This window comes from Macrosteles quadrilineatus, unplaced genomic scaffold, assembly GCF_028750875.1.
Source record: "Macrosteles quadrilineatus isolate MER2022 unplaced genomic scaffold, UCM_ALF_1.0 Scaffold_7__1_contigs__length_78375512, whole genome shotgun sequence".
Taxonomy (NCBI): domain Eukaryota; kingdom Metazoa; phylum Arthropoda; class Insecta; order Hemiptera; family Cicadellidae; genus Macrosteles; species Macrosteles quadrilineatus.
The window spans coordinates 40,405,381-40,424,824 of NW_026542600.1; the positions used below are offsets into that span (position 1 = coordinate 40,405,381).

At 34.7% G+C, this 19,444-nt stretch overlaps 1 protein-coding gene across 6 annotated transcripts in view; it reads right to left on the minus strand.

Annotated features, from left to right (window-relative positions):
* Window positions 1-260: 260 nt before the first annotated feature.
* Window positions 261-19,444, minus strand: part of LOC128998477 (scavenger receptor class B member 1-like) — a 154,270-nt gene continuing 135,086 nt past the window's right edge. For 3 of the 6 annotated variants that reach the window (XM_054424620.1, XM_054424616.1, XM_054424615.1), the window contains exons 2-10: window positions 9,641-9,732; window positions 8,245-8,408; window positions 7,548-7,689; window positions 5,979-6,179; window positions 4,380-4,607; window positions 3,791-3,953; window positions 3,064-3,182; window positions 2,594-2,719; window positions 261-2,087 (exon numbers count right to left, since the gene is read on the minus strand). In XM_054424620.1, coding sequence (XP_054280595.1) covers window positions 1,713-2,087; window positions 2,594-2,719; window positions 3,064-3,182; window positions 3,791-3,953; window positions 4,380-4,607; window positions 5,979-6,179; window positions 7,548-7,689; window positions 8,245-8,408; window positions 9,641-9,718 — 1,596 coding nt within the window. In that variant the 5' untranslated portion in view covers window positions 9,719-9,732 and the 3' untranslated portion in view covers window positions 261-1,712. Of the gene's footprint in view, window positions 2,088-2,593; window positions 2,720-3,063; window positions 3,183-3,790; window positions 3,954-4,379; window positions 4,608-5,978; window positions 6,180-7,547; window positions 7,690-8,244; window positions 8,409-9,640; window positions 9,733-10,192; window positions 10,260-19,444 lie in introns of those variants that run through there. The other 3 variants (XM_054424617.1, XM_054424618.1, XM_054424619.1) reach the window with 2 other exon arrangements.

A 19,444-nucleotide genomic window follows, 5' to 3' on the forward strand; every position in this document is an offset into this window, starting at 1 on the left:
ATTTAAACTTGCCTAAAATACTGCTTGGCTTAAAACAAAACTTCTATCAACAGAATGAGGGATTAATGAATGAGGAAAATAAATGATAACAAATGATTTTATTTAGTAAATGATAAATAAATGATTAGTGAATGAGGGAAATAAATCATTTCAGTTTTTGTAGTAAGATCAAATACTTGTTTATGGTTTAGTTTGATCTGTAGATTCAAGATTTCAATTATAAACTTACTTGAGTTTAAATAGTATGAAATGATCTACAGTATATGTTTAAGTATCAAATCATTTGTAAAATTCTCCCAATTCTGCTCCTGATGGTTTGCATAAATTTTATTTGTAAGAGCGGTTAAAATACAATGATTATAAAAAAGGTTTTGTGTTTTTTTTTTTATTTCACAGACTTTTGCTATGGTGCTCCACAGGTCATGCTATAGAGTGTTATTTTGACATTATTAGAACTCAAAAAGGGGAGGTGAGGTGTTAAAATAGAATAAGTTGCATCATTTAGCTTTTGTTTGCAATATCTTTTTAATAGAACTTAGAAGATTACACTCAACTTAGTTGAATCAGTTTTTCTACTTTGTACAAAGAATCAATCAAGATTAAAACTTTGGTGAACAGGTACATTCTATTAATTGAAACACTAAATCTAGATTTTAAAATATTTTATGGTATTAGCTCGAAAGCATAATGTTCGAAAGTGGACAAAATACTTTTATATAAAAATGACTGTAAATACATAAAATTTTGAAGGAGAACGAGCCATAAAAGTAGGGCAGTATGAATTGTAAATCATTATCCCTGGAGGTTTTTTTATATTTTGCAAAATATTAATTTAAAATTAACGTTTAGAAAGCTAAAATTATCTGCACATTACTAAACTGAGAAATTTAACTTTCTGTTTTGCTCACAAATAACATAGGTATTTGAATTAATCAGATATATTTTGAGGTCAATTGTCTTGAATACAAAGGGTTACTTTAACTGTACATTTCCTTGTAGTTACCCCGTGAAATTTATAAAAATACAAATACAATATTAAAACATATTCAGTATGCAAGATGTGCTACATATCTATGTTCTAAGGATATATGTCACTTTCTATTTTTTTGTTTTTGTTTTTTTGTAAGTGTTAAAATCACAGATTGTATTTTCTCAGCTTAGGCAGCTTAGGGTAATTATATTTGTGTGTTGTAAACAAACATGAATCAAACTTATTTTATATGTACAACTTTTAAAAATATCTATGATATATCAAGCTCAATGACATAAACTAATAAACATTTTGCTTCTCAGCAAACCCATCTTGAACGTTATAAAAAATATTAACTCTTATTAAAATGTTCAATATAAAATGAAATCTGTTAAGATTCGTATATTGTATGCGTCTTAAAACTAAGATATCACAAGTAATAGCGAGCTAAAACACTAAATACGACGTTAATTGTTGTAACTTTAAAACGTCGGACACTATCACACAGCGGGCTTCAAAGTCTCTGTGATGTTCCGTGCACAGGTATGAACTCGCTCGTTAACAGGACATATTTACAACCTCCCGCACCGGCCGAGCATCAGGAGAGATAAAATACGTTCTACACCGACGGAACGTGTTAGGAGATGCTCTGCCGGTGGCAGCTTTGAGAATGACTAGGTCCGTACAGATTCCGTCCGTACGCAGGAGAAACTATAAGTTAGAGTAAACGGCCCGCCGAGACTCAAACTTTGACCTCCTCAAAGCTGTCAAGCGTCCTCTGTAACACGGAGTCATCCTCGTCCTCAGTCTGAGCGGAGGATCGCAGCAAGGAGCAGTAGAACACCTCCATCTCCTTTGTGTTTGTCACGTCTTTCAACCTCTGTTTGTTCATCTCCTTCTCCACAACGTCGTGTCTGAACTTGTCTTCTCTCCAAATGGAGGTCGGATCTGACAGTTTCAACTCTCGAGGCAGGCAGAAAGCTGAAGATAGACTCAACAGCATGAAAGCGACCCCGCAGATGAGGAAGAGATAAGTAAAGACCATCTGTGCGATCGGACCCACCCTCAGGTAGATGTAGAACTTGGCTGCCAGACTTGTCGGTAGTCCATCAAAATACTGCAACATAATTATAATATAACAACTATGCAGCATAAATATGTTAAATGTAATGATCTCACTTTACAAAGCTAAACCCAAGGAGGTAAATCATGAAAAACCTGCCTCAAATTTGTAATGGAAACAAAAGAACTCTCCAGGAAAATTTATAAGATAGTAATCATTGACTATGTGCTTCAAAGTTTGAAACTTTGAGCCAAACCCACAAGGCTGATCATGTGTTTGTCTCCATTTAAACTTAAAAAAAAAAAAAAAAAAAAACACTAAACCAACCCATTTCAGTTTGAACACTATTGAGTAGGGTTCGTTTCTTTTGAGCAACAGTAAAAGGTTTGTTCCATCTATCTTTGCACTTAGCTATTTTGCTGTTTTGAAAAAGCTAGCTATTTTGTTCTTGAAAGGGATCCCATGATCGGAGTATTATTAAATGTTTAGATAATAAGGTTGTGGAACATCATTCCACCCATTATCATGATAGTAAGTTATATACATGTATAAACACTTACAATGTCAGTCCACAGCATAGGCAGCACAAGATGACTGAAGAGTTTGCTGTTGGCAATGCTGCTGAGGTCTCCCAGAGCCATGTTAATCTGCATCTTGACGGACAGTTGAAGAGGCAAACCTGACTCCTGCAAGCAATATCCACCATTAGATAGGTTATGTCAAATATTTTCCCTTCATTCAATTTTCCTTATCCTTATATATTATGTCAACGAATTAAATTAAAAACTTCATCAAGGGGGAAATAGCATGATGTATTTATTTATATAAACTATTTAAATACAGAGACAGATCAATGAAAAAGGAAAGAACTGGGAAGAGAATAAGAATACGTGGGCGTGGTTTGATTTAACCCTATCCTTCCAATGAGATTAAGTATATTTTGAGGTGAGTCATATAGTACCCTTAAGATTCAAGGAAATAAGTCAAATTAGTCAACTTTATTTTACAAAGCATATAATTTTGTACTTACTGGATTAATGACAAAGAATGTGCTATGGAGATTCGGGTCAGGGTGAATCCCTTCAACATTGTTTACAAGCTCCTCGTCTCCGTCCATGAAGTGAGGGTAAGATAGTGCAATAGGGAACCCTAGAAATAGGCACATTATTAAAATGAGTTAATACAAAATCAATTAAGTTCCGTTGAATACTTTTTAGATATTGGCAAAATTCCTGTAAAATGTGTCACAAAACTAGTAGGGTTCTCCAACCCATTCTTCATCACACCATATTGAAACTACCATCAACTCCTCAAGATAATAGCAACCAAGATTGCTTACACATGACGACATGCAAGAGCACAACTTTACATCTAAACATAGTAGCAACCTTAATTAATTGAGGCAAACATTTCTAACTCCAAACACATAAAGTCTCCAGCTTAAGCCAGTTTCACACTGAGCTCCTGGTGAAAGAAGTATGTCTTTATCAACCCCCAATAATCCCTCTCAGTACCGGTACACCACCAAGTTCAGAATGTCCCAAACTTCAAAGACACCAGCAGAATCCTGTAATAAGGGAATCTGTTCACAGAGAATGGGCAAAGGAAATTGTAATTCTGTAAAAGATTTTTGCACCAATATTGCGATTAAAGAGAATTTAGAAAGCCATTTAGGAAGTCAAAGAGGCTTAGTTAAATGGAACTGACTGTCTTAATCCGAAAAAATGTTCATAACCATGACAAGATTGGGAAATTACCATAGTAGCAGTCGGTCACATCAATAAGACCAGCAGGAAGGCAATTGCCTTTGCGACAAAAACATTTGTTGGATGTGTCGTTGTGTCCATTGTCTAGAGCTTGCTTTCGGAACACGTAGCGATAGCCGTTGATGCCCTGCCGATACTCCTCTCCCACTCTGACCTTCAAACACCAAAACTAAATTAGTTTAGGAGTCACACAGTTAAATTTTGGTTCCTGCAGCATCTGAGCATCTATTTTTGGATTCTCTATAAAAAAAGAAAATAAAACGAGATATCCAAAGGGAAGATTATGATGCTCATGACACCCTATAGATATACTGAATTGTTTTGTATGTCTCTGTTAGTAGATAGCACACAATCCCTCAGGAAATACTTGGCGCAGACAGCAAAAAATTATGCAGCACTATAAATCAAATCTACATTTTTTTACATCACTTTCCTACTTTTAATGGCTGTGCTACCGACTGACCACTACGACCTTTTTAAATTGTTTAAGATTCACTGGGATTTGATCTGACGTTGTTTACAAGAATGATGGAAGAAGTCTTTCATTTTGGTGGCAATTGAATAATACATATATACTAACCAGAGGCATGGAACGGCAGAGAGATTTTCGGAAAAACAAAATGGTGTCGTTGGGTTTGATGAGAGCTGGGAACTTGGTGCCATCGCTTGCGCCGCTGACGGCATTGCAAGGAGCGCCTTCCCACTGTGGCAGATACGGCAGTCCGTTGTAATTGTCAAACAATCCACTGAGGCTAAGATCATTCTCTCCTGTGAAAACTGTACTTGTGTCACCCTTGAAGTTGTACATCTAGAAAAAATAACATTAAAGATGTCAGTATAACTATACAATGTGAATGAGAACAAAGATAGTAGTAGAGGTCTGCCCTGGTTATTCAAGATAATAGAGTAGGCTAAATGAACTGACCAGGAATAAGTAATATTGTGCATCCACAAAACTATACATTTACAGAATACAGATAGATTTGGTGAGCTTTTATTGGATTTGTGAGGATTTAAATAAACTTGTCTTGCTTATTATTTGTTAAGTCGGGGTTTCCTAGGCGCAGAACGTGGAACATGGAGATCAGACTTCTCTTGTCTACAGTACATCCAGAGTGCAGATATTCGGCGTTTGGTTAATCTGAATCAGATATTTTGTTGGTGGCCACAGTGGAAGCCGGAAATACGCTGCCGCTACTGACTCGGTTAGCAAAGAAACAAGTCAGTCGTTAGTGAATTGTCGGATGAGGAATTAACGTGTAAAATTATAGCATCTGAAACTGTTGTGAAGTTACATCCAGTAAAGAATGGTGTTCATGATATTATATATCTCTTTTCCTATAGCTAGAAATGACATAGCTTCTTTCTATATTGCGTTGAGTGGGAACCACTGAAACATATTATTAAAATTGGACATGGTATTGTAAGAACTTGGTGTAACCTACGTAACAAACAAAAAAACCCTGAAGACCGTTTAGTGGAAACCCTAAAAGTAGGAATGAAAAAAGATAAATATTTTACTATAAAAACATAATTTATTTAACTAAATGGTATGCGTACGAGCAAAATCTGAATCGGAATCTGAAAGCAGAATGAAAAATGAAAAATTCATTCCAGTAAGCAGGTGCCTGCGCATGGGCTCGGAAACCGGCAGCCACTATGGCCACTTCCATTTGAATGCAAGTGCCATTCCTGTCGCCGAAAATGTGAATCGGAATATGAATCTGAATCGGCGTGCACTCTGGATTTACCGTGTAGGTACGATAGTTTAATGGTTCTGTTTTCCTAGAAGCGGAGGAACACCATGTTAATGGCTTCTCCGCACTCCGCTCTCCGGGTTCCGCGCTCCGCTTCCACGTAAGTCCAAAAACCGAGCTTGATGTCTGAGTTGATTGATGACATAAAACAAGATCGATTTGGCAATAAAGCCTGACTTGAAAACTTAAGTTTTATGTTGGGTAAGAGGACACTTGTATCAGGATGTGGTACAAGATATTGTGTTGTTTGAAGCAAACCCATAGTAAGCAAAAACAAAAGTCATTGAAAAAGTGCAAAATGCAATATGCATTGTCCAATTGTAACATTTCATTTCAATACACCACACCACCCTGAAAATGTCTTCTTACTCTCTTCTGAAAATATTATTTTAATTTGCATGATACTTAAGTTAGGTACTTACTCTATCAATAAGGCCAAGTTTGTCAAATGAAATCCAAGAAGGCATGAATTTGTTGCCGAGAGACAAAAGTGTGCTCTTGTATCCAAACATGAATTCTTTGGCTGTCATCTTTACAAGGGGCTGAGAGTTTGTCTGCCTGATCAGAAGGTTCAATCCCATCCTGGTGAAAAATGCTGCATCGTTCATCACATTTGCTATGCTCTGCAACAAGGTGGAAACATGAAAATAAAACATCCTTAGTAGTACCATTGATTACACATCTGTAGTACATTGGTAAGTTTATGATAACGAGTTGGCGAGTAAACAGTTTTTTGTGTGAAAATGTCAGCAAAGAATCATCAATACAAGTAGCTTTTTATTGTGCCTTATGCCTGATGTGTATATTAGGGGACCTAGCCAAGTAGTGCTCTATTTATGAAATGTTGTGGTCTGTGAAGAACGGAATTGATGCTCTCATATCCTCAGAGAATAGTTTCCAAATCCAAAACATACATTATCCCAGCTTAACTTGTTAAGTCCAACTTTAATGTATTTCCACACCCTCAAACCCCTGAGATTCTCACAACAGTTTGACAGCTACACCAAACTAATTCAGTAACGTAATCATTAGACTTGATTAAAACCGTCATAGTTAGTTCATTGTGAATTTTACTTTTATAAAAAAAGTCCCTAAAAACAATAACAAAAAGGAATGCATCCATACAAATAGTATAGGGTGGGGCAATGAAAGCGCCCCAATTTATAAGTAGTACAAACTCAATAATATTCGCCCTATCGATATAAATAGCACATCAAAACACAGCTTATCTTTTGCAATTTTAACTTAACAGAGTCATTTTTCCTTTTCTTAAAAAAAAATCCTGCTATTGACGTCCTTGTCCTACTTGACATTCCTGTTTAGTCACTTGAAAACCCCATTCCAGCATTTATTCAGGAATCACATTAGTTTTGGGACAATTCTTAGCTTCGCTTCAATCAAATATGTTGGGTGACTTTGAAATACCTAAACTACAAGTAGCTTGTTAGAATACCCCCCCCCCCAAAAAAAAAAGAGGAGCAAACGTAAAGCTTTCAACAACAAAAGCTTCCTGGCAAATCTCTTTGGACTTTAAGTTACTGCGACTCGCACTCTTTCAACATTTGCTGGTGTACAAAGAGTTTTGCGGTACCGACAGATTATTTTTAGGTTCAAGGATTAATCCTAAATAATTTGATCCAATTCACCATTGTTTTCCAATCTGGAACAGCGCCATGTTGACCAAGGATGGAATGTGGTCCAAACAATCTCTGGGTTTTTGCACAAGAATCACTATTTTAAAATAGGTTTCCACATCAAAATCTCAGATTTAATAGCCTCAGGCATAATATTTACTAAAATGGCATAGTTTAATTTATGTTATAAGCACAGCTGTTCATTCATTGTTGCTTTACTTATAGTGTGACAACAAAAGAAAATTGGGGTGCTCTCACTGCCTCACCCTGTTTTTATTTTAACTGTCTCACAAATTGTTATGTCAATATCAGAGCTACCAGTATGTTAAGAAATTACAGATAAATATTTGTTCTTACCAAGAGGGCGATGTTCGGCAAGATGAGCAAGTCTTCCTCAGTCCCGTTGCTCAGTTCTGGGAGCCATGTGAGGGGATGCAAGGGAATGGCATTCATGGTGCCATTAGCATTGAATGACACATTGCCATGCGACATGTCTTCGCTGTCAACAATATCTCAGGTTAGGATTCCAGTCATAATAATTTAACATTAAAATGATTCCCTGATGTGGTTTTGGGCATACATTAGATTAATTACCACAAAGAAGATGGTCATTAAACATAGGCATTTAGTTGTGCTTCCTTTAAAACATAATCTAAGGTAATGGTTGGTCACTCAGGGTATTGTTGGTTAAATGTTGACGTCTCAACGAAAACACACCGTTATTTAATGATTTCAGTTTGAAAATTATCAATACCTCACAATAAATGTTAAGATTTAAAAACTTTTGCAACAAACTTAGGACCAATGGAATAGGGGTGCTAGGACAGGTTCCTTTCTGCCATCTTGAGAATAATAGTGTGTGCAACCCCTAAAGCGATCACCAAAAATCAAAACTAATAAACATTCCTAGATTGAACATTTTCAACTACAACTAAGCGTAAAAGTTCCAGAATCACAGAAATAAATGATTTTTTCATGATTTTTCATGCACAACATTCCAGAAACATAAAAGATGTGATACCATCTACGACTATGAGCTCTCTAAAGTACGAACCTGTAGGCGTAAGGGCCGACTTGCTCGAACTTGAGTTTTTCGTCTTTGCCGCTCATGTACTCATCTTGGTTGGTTACATTAAACAAGTACACTTTCAGGACCAGCTTAATGGGAGGTTTCTTCCACATCTCGAATGTCTCTGAGCCTTCACTCATTCGAACTTTCTGGAAAATTGTAAATACATTTCTTCGTGAGCAAATTATTTTCCCAATATTATCAAATATGAGTGAGGTTTTAACAGTGTATTTTGCTCATGAGCAATAGCTGTAGGATATAAGTGGTTGGCATGGGGAATGAGACTATCTGCTATGAAGTTGAAGCGTTTCAGAAGAACATTCCAGACTATTAATCATGTATTCAATGAATGCCCTCTTTTCTATGAGGTTTTCAGTCAGCAGAAAGAAGCTATCTGAAATGTAATAGCTTAGGGCCTTAAATAGTGAGAGGGAAATCTAAATTTTACTAGGTTTAAAAAAAATTAAAGGAAATTTTTGAAAAATTTAAATGAGGACTGGCAGTTTAAATTGAATAATTTATTTTGGCAGACTGAAAATACATACAAAACAAATGCAGCTATCCACAAACAGCTGAACAAGATAAGAGCTGAATCGATGAAATTGAGTTTTTTTTTTAAACTGAGCACAATATTCAAGAAATACCTGAAAACTGAAATCCAAGAAAAGTTTTAAAATAAAAAAAAAATGAAAAACTAAATTCAGTAAAATCTTAAAACATTAGGAAATGTATGGTAATAAGAAAATCAGATTTAAACACTGTCATGCTATTAATTTAAGTAACTTGAAAGTAGCAAAATAAAACTGAAGGGTCTTATAGATCATCATTTAAGGCTTGTTAATTTAACCATTACTAATTGCTTCAGGACATAAATGCATTCTTTATGGCATAAAACGTAAATTATTGTTTGAAATAATTTACATGTTATCTTAATTTTTGTGGTTTATGCTAAATAAAAGTTTTCATGGAATTTTTCATCAAATCAGCAATATTTTAGTAATTTAAGATATAAATATAAAAATTGCCATCATTTTTAAACCATTTTTTTTAAATAATTTTTTCTAAAACAAATTATGAACTGATACAATAGTGTACCAAATTGCATAAAGATATCTCTAAATTGTTTTAATATATACATACATTGAAAACAAAATGGTGAATATCTCGCTAACCAGGCATTTTTGAAAAAATATTTATTCTTGGTTTTCGTTTTATTTTCACCCAATAACCATTCCTATTTTTAAAACCTTTTTGCAAGACACCCTGTATGATTTTATTTTTAATTTTTTAAATGTGATTTTAAAGTATCTATTATTCAAGATGTATATAGTATAAAGTCTATTACCATTATTAGAATTAAAAATAATCAAAAATGACTTACCATTTTGAAAATAATGTCGTAAGGATCAATGACGATCAAAAGAGAACCAAATGTGAGAGCGAACAATCCTAACACCATAGTCAGGAACACCCCTGCAACCAAACAAGTAGAATAATATAAGATGGAATGAGAACGCTAGCTTTCTTCCACCAAATAAATAACATTGTTGTAGCAGTGGTTCAAATTAAGGCTGAAAATAATAAGAATATGTAATTTAGATTCATTACTAGGGCAGTGATTTGGACAATAGATCCTTTAAACACCAAGGTTATTAATTAAGTCAAAAATAAATAAAACACCATAGTAATTAGAATAATAATTTTAGCTAAATAGGATAGGCCTACATATAAAAAATATTCATACAAAAATACAGTACTCAACGAAAGGTAGATTATAAAAATAATCCATCCGTTACCGCTTTCTTTTCCATGAGAAATTCGTGTTTTACTGATAAAAACTACACAAGGAAAATACTGTTGGAATCTCCAACCAAAATAGTAAACTGGGAAACTGTTTATACAATACAAAGATTGTTGGCAAATATTTTGGCACCTGATCGCGAGTCTTGTTCAATGGTCATGCCGCAGTGACAGCTGACTCATCAAAACAAAGTTGTTCGTTTGTTGACCTCAATCACTCAACTTCTGAGCCTCCGCCACCCCAACAATAACAACACACTGTATCCATACGTACTCCGACGGCAAACTACCGAAACTACCAGTTCACCACCGCTAAATCACAGTCACCCATCTTTTATGCATTTCCATACAGTTCCTAGCTATTGTTGTATTGTATGAATAGTTAATTACTGCCTCGATTCTGCAAAGTTGATAATCCGCGTGAATCGATTGCTATTGCTGTTTAAGTAACAGTTTTCTTTTATTTTAGCTGTTGCAGTCTGGTTTAAAAAATACCCCCGCCGCAGCAAACCTGCAGACTAAGCGAATTTCCATTTTCCTTGCTGGATTTCTACTAAAATATTCCCTTAAAATTATCAGATTTATTTCCAATTTAAATAACATTAATTTTAATGAGTACTTAGGTTTGCTGCTACAGGGAAAGGTATTGAGGTGTATTTTAATTGAAAAGTTGATAGCTTAGTATTAAATAAACAAAATTGCCAAATTTGATTAAAATATATCCATAAACAAGCAAACTACAGTACAACAGTTTATTTATTGTCAATAAGAATAAGATGAGAATTTAAATTTACAATTTTTGAATTATCTCTGTAATCGTTGGGCATACATCAATGCTTCAATATTTTTTTTTTATCTCTACAAAGTGGTTTGGAAAGAAATGGCGAAATTTTGTATTTTTAGGTTCGAAAATGGGAAAACCCAATTTTTACCCCATAAAAACCCCCCATAAACCCCGTTTCCATAGCTCGATCATGCTGGTTCGCGAACTTGTTCGAATAAACGTAGGTTTACACGTTTGTAAAAAAAATCGTAAAAATCTGACCATTTTTGCTCGAGTTATCACTAACGGACACACACACACACACATATATATATATATATATATATATATAAATAAATGGGTGTTTTTGGCCTCTGGGTACCTCAAAACAAAAAAGTAAATCGGTACCGGATCTAGGTCTTACCATGAGATCTACGGTAATAGCTTATTCCCTATAAGGGAAATTCGCTAATATCTCCTTTAAGGAGTAAAATGTACACAGATAGGGTTTTAGTTGTCCAACTTGTAGCTAAGGTCTTACAAATTAAATTATTATTAGAAGTTAAAATGTGATCAATGTCACCGTTGAGCGGTGACCGGTGACATGTATCACATGACGGATTAAGGTAATTTAAAACCTCTAGTAATAATTTAAATTGTGATCAGGACGCAAAAACCTACAAAAAGTGGTTACAAATTAAGTAGCCTACAGACCTGTTTGTTATAAAACATTATTATAAATTGGCGACGGATTACTTATTTTAAATTTTCCTAATAGTTATGGTCATTGGAAATAAGAATATATTTAAGATGATACTTTGAGAATGTAGCCTACTTCCCGAATATTAACCTGTATCTGGTAGTTTTTAGGATTTGTTATACTAATAAATATGATTACTGCAATGTAGCCTACAATTACATGTCTCCAGGATAATCACAAAACGAAAAGTTCACATATTTATATTCAATTCTTCAATATGGAATTGAATTCTGGGGCTTTGCATCAAACATTGATTTAATTATTAAGATTCAGAAAAAAATGTTTAAGAATAATGACATTTGCACCATGGAGAACATCATGTAAGCAAATTTTTTAAGAATTAGGAGTAATGACTGTTCCGAGTTTAACAATTTTAACAACACTTGATGGTAGAAGGAAATTTTGAAAAATGATGTAGTGAAAACGTTGAGCATAGGTATGATACTAGGTTTAAAACTAACTTTCAATATCCGCGGCATGGTCTTTCATTAGTAGAAAAAACCCCGACATACATGGGCAAAAAACTATTTAATAAACTGACTCAAGAGTTAAAGAACAAAATACAGTCCAAGCATTTCAAAAGCAGCCTTGCTAATTTTCTGTTAAGAAACCCCTATTACAGTATAGATGAGTTCTTAACTGATCAGGTTGCGAAAAAATAAATTTGTTTTGACTAATTTTTTTAACTGATACATTTTGTTTATACCACTTATATTTTTTATAGTTTTAGTTTCTTTTAGTCTTTTATAACTCCTTAGTCTTAAGGTATTTGTATTTTGACAATGTTACCTGTTTTACAGCATTGCTATATTTAAACGTTATGTGACAATACAGATTTATTTATATTTAGTTATTTATTCTCAACATTATATACCAATATATTTTTTCAGACCAATTTGAAACAATATCGTCTTCAATTTTTACTATATTAATACTATTTTTTAACAAAGTATCGTTTTGGATATTTCATGCTAAAACGCTATTCATAAAGTGAATTGAGTAATGAGGAACTATCGAGGATCTTGCTCTAGAGAATCTACTGCGAGACTCACAAGGACGAGCAAGGATCAAGACGTCAAGGCGTTGACCATTGGCTCTCTAGGCTTCTGGACTTACGCTTCCGCCCTCTACGTATAAACCTCGTAGCCATCCACGATCTAAGGTCCAAGGTGACGTACGACAGGTTTCTCTGCAGTTGAACTCGGGACATCCTGATGAACTGTTTCCTTCATTCTATCGCTGTGCTTTGTTGTCGCCTAGGCTCTAACTGCATTATTAGGGATTGAATAGGTTCTATAACATTTCACGAAGATGTATATCGAAGACAAATACAGCTTCACTCGAAAGAACCATCCTTATCGGGTTTCTAGTCAACTGATCTACAAATATAGTTGGTCCAAACTTACTTTGTTTGTCGGGAGATTGTCAAGCAATTTATGGCAAAATACCAATTGATTGGCATGATTTGGATTTTGACCTTCAACACAGAAATCGTCCCTCTAACCACTACTAAACTGGCCGCTCATCTTTGAAATTAATAAACTTTTAAGATCCTGTTTATGTGGAGATACAGTATTGTATTAATTACGACGGAAGGTGAAATCGTTAAAAGTTGTTAAACTTTTTAAAATGTTGGTGTACCAGGATTTATTTCTTGAATGGTAGAAAATGTGGTTATATAACAATCCACACTCACACTGGAGTTCACCCATTGTACAGATTTTTAGGGAATCGCCAGGACATTAAGTGAGCTCCATTAGTTAATCAGTGCTAAAACTCGAAAATATCTGTTTGAAAGTGATAAAACTAATTAATTTTTAGACCACGATGACATTTTGTTTTAGAGTTTTATGTCTTACATAACAAGTCAGAGACTATGGAAGCCTTTTCATGCCCCTACAAGTTTCATGTATACAGGAAGTATTTAAGAAATAAATAGAAAATCTTACTACTTAGAACTCAAAATGGAAGAATGGAAAGTAAAAATGAAATCCCCACCTAAACTTATGGTGGTTTCACTATATCGTTTGTGGATTCTGTAAATAACAGCCGAACGGAAAGTCTTAGCCTGCTAATTATTTTGTTTTTACACATCTGTTTACAAAGATATTTCCCGCAGGGATAAACTGTCCTGTTGTATAAAAACTCAATTGACAGTTGTAGTCAAGATATCAGTTAAGACGAAAGCTGAAGAACTTGGGGAAAACCTGACTTTATTGATTTAAATGTTGATATACGAAATTTATAGTCTAGTTGTAAAGTATATTAAGTTCAGAGTAGTTGAGTGGGTTTAGTTTACATACGCAAGTTTTTTGACAGTTTAATGTTTACGAAACTAGCTGACGATCAAATTCAATATTATTCTAAGGGGTTATCTAAGAGGGTACCGGGGAGGAATATGCACATGCAGTTAATTCTCGTGTGACTACTTGACGGGCACGGTTCCGTCAGATTGGCTTTTAACGTCCGCGTCAAGTTGTATCATCGTCAAGTTATATCCCCGCCAATTTGTCTCTTTGTCAAGCTGTCACCTTGTCTTCTTGACACTTCATTTTCGTGGGTAATGAATAAGTGTTGACGATTACTTGATCGACACGTAATGTAATCTAGAGTAATTATTATTTGCGTTTTACAATAGGGGAGTTTTAAGGTCGTGTTTCGTTTACATATCCAGAGACAATTAATCTCTTTTTCACTCATATTTTCATGGGTTTTTGCAAGAATCAACCTTTTTTGCAAACTTCCTATCTAACAGGGAATTTGTAACATTTTCCCTGCGTTACATAGTTTTAGGTATCGCGTGTGTAAAATGATTTCGTGCAATAACACATGTTTTTAAGATAAAAGTTGTCCCGCTTAAAGATGTTATTTTTGTAAACGAAATTTACTAAACCTAGGACAGTTGTAGTTATTTTTACACAACTTTACGCAGTCGTAGAGTTTGTTTACACCTATTTGGACAGTTGTAGATTTTTAAAACATATTTTGTAGTGTTTGTTGAAACAACTTTAGACAGTTGTGACGTTTGTATGAACGACTTTGGACAGTCGTATTGTTTGTTTACAGAACTTTATACAGTTTACACAACTTATGACAGTTAGTTTTGGTTTTTGTTTAAAAGGTCTTGGCAAGTTTTAGTGATTGTTTACACAGCTTAAGAAAGTTTTTGGCGTTTTTTACACAACTTTGGACAGTAGAAACGTTTGTTTACACAACTTTGGACAGTTGTAACGTTTGTTTAAACAACTTTTGACAGGTGTAACGTTTGTTTACACAACTTTGGACAGTTTTAGCGCTTGTTTACAGAACTTTGGACGGTTTTAGCGTTTGTTTACAGAACCATAGATAAAAGGAGTATAGACACAGTACTTTGGATAGTTGTAACGTTTGTTTAGACAACCTTATACAGTTGTAACGTTTGTTTAAGCAGCTTTGGAAAGTTTAAGTGATTGTTTACACAGCTTAAGACAGTTTTTAGCGTTTGTTTATACAACTCTGGACAGTTTTAACGTTTGTTTACACAACTGTGGACAGTTGTAACGTTTGTTTACACAGCTTTGGACAGTTATAACGTTTGTTTACACACCTTTCGACAGTTGTAACGTTTGTTTATAAAACTTTGGACAGTTGTAACGTTTTTTACACAACTCTGGACTGTTGTAACGTTTGTTTAAAGTACTTTGGAAATTTTTTGTGATTGTTTACACTACTTTGGACAGTTTTTGGTGCAACTTTAGACAATTGTAACGTTTGTTTACACACCTTAAGACAGGCGTAGTGTTTGTTTACAAAACTTTGGGCAGTTGTAGGAGTAGACACGTGCTTGTTCAGGCCAAGGTATGCAACTATGTTTCTAGGATGATAGTTCGAGTTTTTGTCCACGAGACGCAGCTTCCCAAGGACCGATAGTTCTAAATTCCGACCACAGAAGTGTGAACCAACTTCCGAGGTCACAGCCGGCGGAAATACCGGCTCCTGTAAGAATCGTGATGGAAAAAACCTGCGGTCTTGTTGTGAACTAGGTATTGAGTGTTTGATTTTGCGACATTTCTGTGATTCTCGATGGTTTGGAAACATTATATCTTGCCATAGCAACATATCTCTGTCGTACACACTGTGTTGATAAAAACAACTGAAACCTGTAGCCAGTGTTTCTTGGAAAGTGTTTATTCACTCATTCATAAGGTTTTTGTAATAAGACAACGTGTCATCAAACCCGCCATAGTTGCAATAACGGTTATAGTAAGTAGTGGAGGGTATTGTTATTTAAATCAAATTGTTTTATATGATTTATTGTTAAAGCGCATTGTGAATTATGCAGAGAGTGTTAAACTTTATAAAGTGTCCATAATTTTGTAAAATAAAACTTTTTGTTGGTAACTATTGACAGTTTGCACTGAGTGTTATAGGTTTGGAACAGGAGCTACTAACTATATTCAAGCGATCGTTTACTAATCAGTAATAAAATTACGCTTTACAATAATTAGGTATAAAAAATTAGATTTGACGTAAGACTCATGCAGGATACAAGAATATTTTTATTTTTATCCATCAATTCTTGATATGCAACGGACATTTCCTATGGTAAAATTTTATCATTAAAATTCATACTGTAGATGAAGCAATCTAAAGCGCCACTACATCCGGTAATTTTAAGTGCCAAGCTGCAGTTTGGATGCGTGCAGCGTTCCCTTATGCGTCACGGGGCTGCATTGAAAATGAATAACAAATTTGACCTTATTACACATCAGCCGATTATCTACGAACTGTTTTCAACTTAAAATTTGTTGGCTTATGATCGATTTTATTTTGTTTCTATTGATAGTGTTAATTTGAACAGTCTTTAAATAATTATAGTTTGACAAATATTCCGCAGTATAATGGTTACTAAAATAGATTAGTACCAAAAATGAAAATAAAATAAATACAAACTACACAGGATGAATTCCGTTTCCACGACTAGAAACTGTCAAACCAAATATGGACTCTGATATCATAGTTCCAGAGAAAATAAGTTTGATAGCGAATGGCAACGTCGATCTTATGGCACTTTTGAATTATTTGATTTAACCGTAAAGAGTACTTTATATAATTTTATAATATGAGTACTATGTATAGAGAATATACTTTGAGATTGTCCAAAAATGGTAACAAATAGATTCAAAATTTCCCCCACATTAAATTACTGTAGATTCTTACTAAACCAAATGATTCTTGACAAAACGATTACCAAGATTCTCCCGTAACGAAATACATATAACAATGTATTAAAATGTGTCACACTTGTCTTAGAATCAATCAATTTACCAACTGGAAAAACCGTATAATACTAATTTAGTAGCCACTTCATTACCACATTGCCTTTACGTCTCGATAAACATAAATGAAAATTGAATTCACTCGCTAACAAAAATCTTTAAATTTTTATCTAATAGCTCCCTAGTATTTGTATTTTTGGTACCACAAAATTGATTAACCATAAATTAAGAGTATATACATACGCATCTGCATTGGAGTTATTTTACGTTCTACCACATTCTCTGACACGTTGTGAAATGAATTATCGGCCGCACTCCTGAATGTTTCAAATGTTATAATACTGTATAACGTACCTTAAATTAATTGAAATCGGGACCTTCTGAACAAAACCCCCTCCCTAGTGGAAGTCACCCCCACAACATCGATGGTTCCACCTCGTCGCTACATTCTGCTTTGATTCCCAAGGATCCCTCTGAGGAGCAGCAAAATCGAATCAAAACAAATTAACAGAACTGAAAAGTCAGTGCGGCGTATCAGATCCGCAAAGGCGAGTGACCCTTTCAGTCCTAATCCGCAATTAACCGAAGGAATCTTCCACGGCCGGACACGACGTCCGCTTCGCTCGGGCTCAGAACAAAAAATGATAATCGCTCTTACCTAAGCGATGGCGGGACCGTGTGATTTTAGAGCAATTAGTAACCGGCAAATTACAATATAACATCCGAGATAGAATATAACGTGTGAATTAATTTTTTACCTGTGATATGATTGCACACTATGTGGCTTGCCTACGTAGGTTGGTGTCTTGTCAAACAAAGAGATGTTTTAAGTTTAGATTTGGAATAACCACATACATTATTATACAATTGTCTCTAATTGTTTGCACTTTTAACCCGTATTTGGGATATTTCCGTTGTGATCTTTAGATTTCTGGTTTTTACAGTTCGTCGTAGAAGCTAACTAGGCTAGCTCGTCATAAAACCTTGAGAAGACGTTGGCACGTCCTGTAGAAACCAACTAACATTGTTGGAAATTATTCTAAGTTTTTTTTTTATTTTGATCAGCAAACTTAATACAAAAACGATTCGGAAGAATTGAATAATCGGAAACTAAAAAATATATGGATTATAAATTTGCAAAAGTTGCATCTGTGAACACAACTAGAGTCCATTACATCAAGCAGTTCATTGATATGTTAACATTTGTATTACATACATCATAAGTGACAGTTTTACATACATTATCATGGAATACATATTGTTTATTGGCTGCCTTGGAGGTGTTATGCAACTGTAAGGATTTATATTTATCACTGAATCCTCCTTTTGCGTCAGAGATGGCTTGTAAACTGGTTTTACAGGTTGTGACGCTTTAAATGCACAAAACTCTCAAGTAAGTACAAAACAGATGGATGGTTAGCATGATCTCAAATCTGAATAGGATACAAGTACAGTAAACATGACTGAGAAAGTTACAACATATTATAAAGTCTTGGAATAGGTACCAATAAATCCCGATTCAGTTGGTATACTTATCGTACTATTCAAACTACTCATTAGTATAAACAAAATGGACACATCGATAACATTTAATAACGAATGCTGGGATATAGATCATATAGCGATAATCTCAAAATAGCTGTGAACGATACAATCAGTAATAATTGCAAAATGAGGAAACCCGATGAAGCTATTATCCCGCAAGGTTACGCCGAATGTCATCAGCGCCCAAACTGAAATCCGCCATTACAAATAATCAAAAAGGCGGTGCAGCCACACGTCCCCAAGTAATCATTGATCGCTAAAGTTACCCGCTCTCCTTGATCTACAATCATATTTTATAGAGTTGTCGATCAAAAAAATCCAACCGAATTATTGATGTGTCTCCCGGGTGATCGGTGTTTCGGCACTCGAGGAAAATGTTATCGGAAGTAAGGTAAATTAATGTGACGTAATAATTAAGTAATTTCGGAATATGAAGTGTCTCGGGGCGAAGGCCGAGGACATTTCCGAGTGGGTTTGGCTAAGGTCGGCGAGCCAATGAAGCAAGGCCCACAGCAAGTGAACCCCATAGTACGACGTTATGTAGAATGAGTGTGGCCGATATACCAAATATCCTCACGTAGTCGTAGGAAGCCCTCAAATTAAGTACTTAATAATTTCATACAAATACTAACTATCCAGAAAATCGCCCTTCACTCCATATTTTAATTCTACATCTACAGAATATCTTGGAAACCTACACACCCCAACAATATCTTTAGAGGTTAAAGGAAAAGTTTTACAAAAGCCCAAGATGCAGAAGGTTTAGGTATCCGAAGGATAACAAAATTACAATATAACAGCAAACCCACAAGAGCAATTTTAAACGATTGCTGCAGGATAAAGAATGTTAAGGTGGTATTAGCTTAGTTGACAGTAGAATTTCTAAGAAAACGAAAATAAGAGAAACCCTAGCTATCTAAATACTTATATTTGTATGACATTTTTAAACGTTTTCAAGGGACTCACTTGAACTAAACATTGTTTGTGTTTAATAAACTATCCCTCTAGGTGTATAGGATAGATAATAAAATAACGGCCTGGATCAGAGAGTTATTTTAA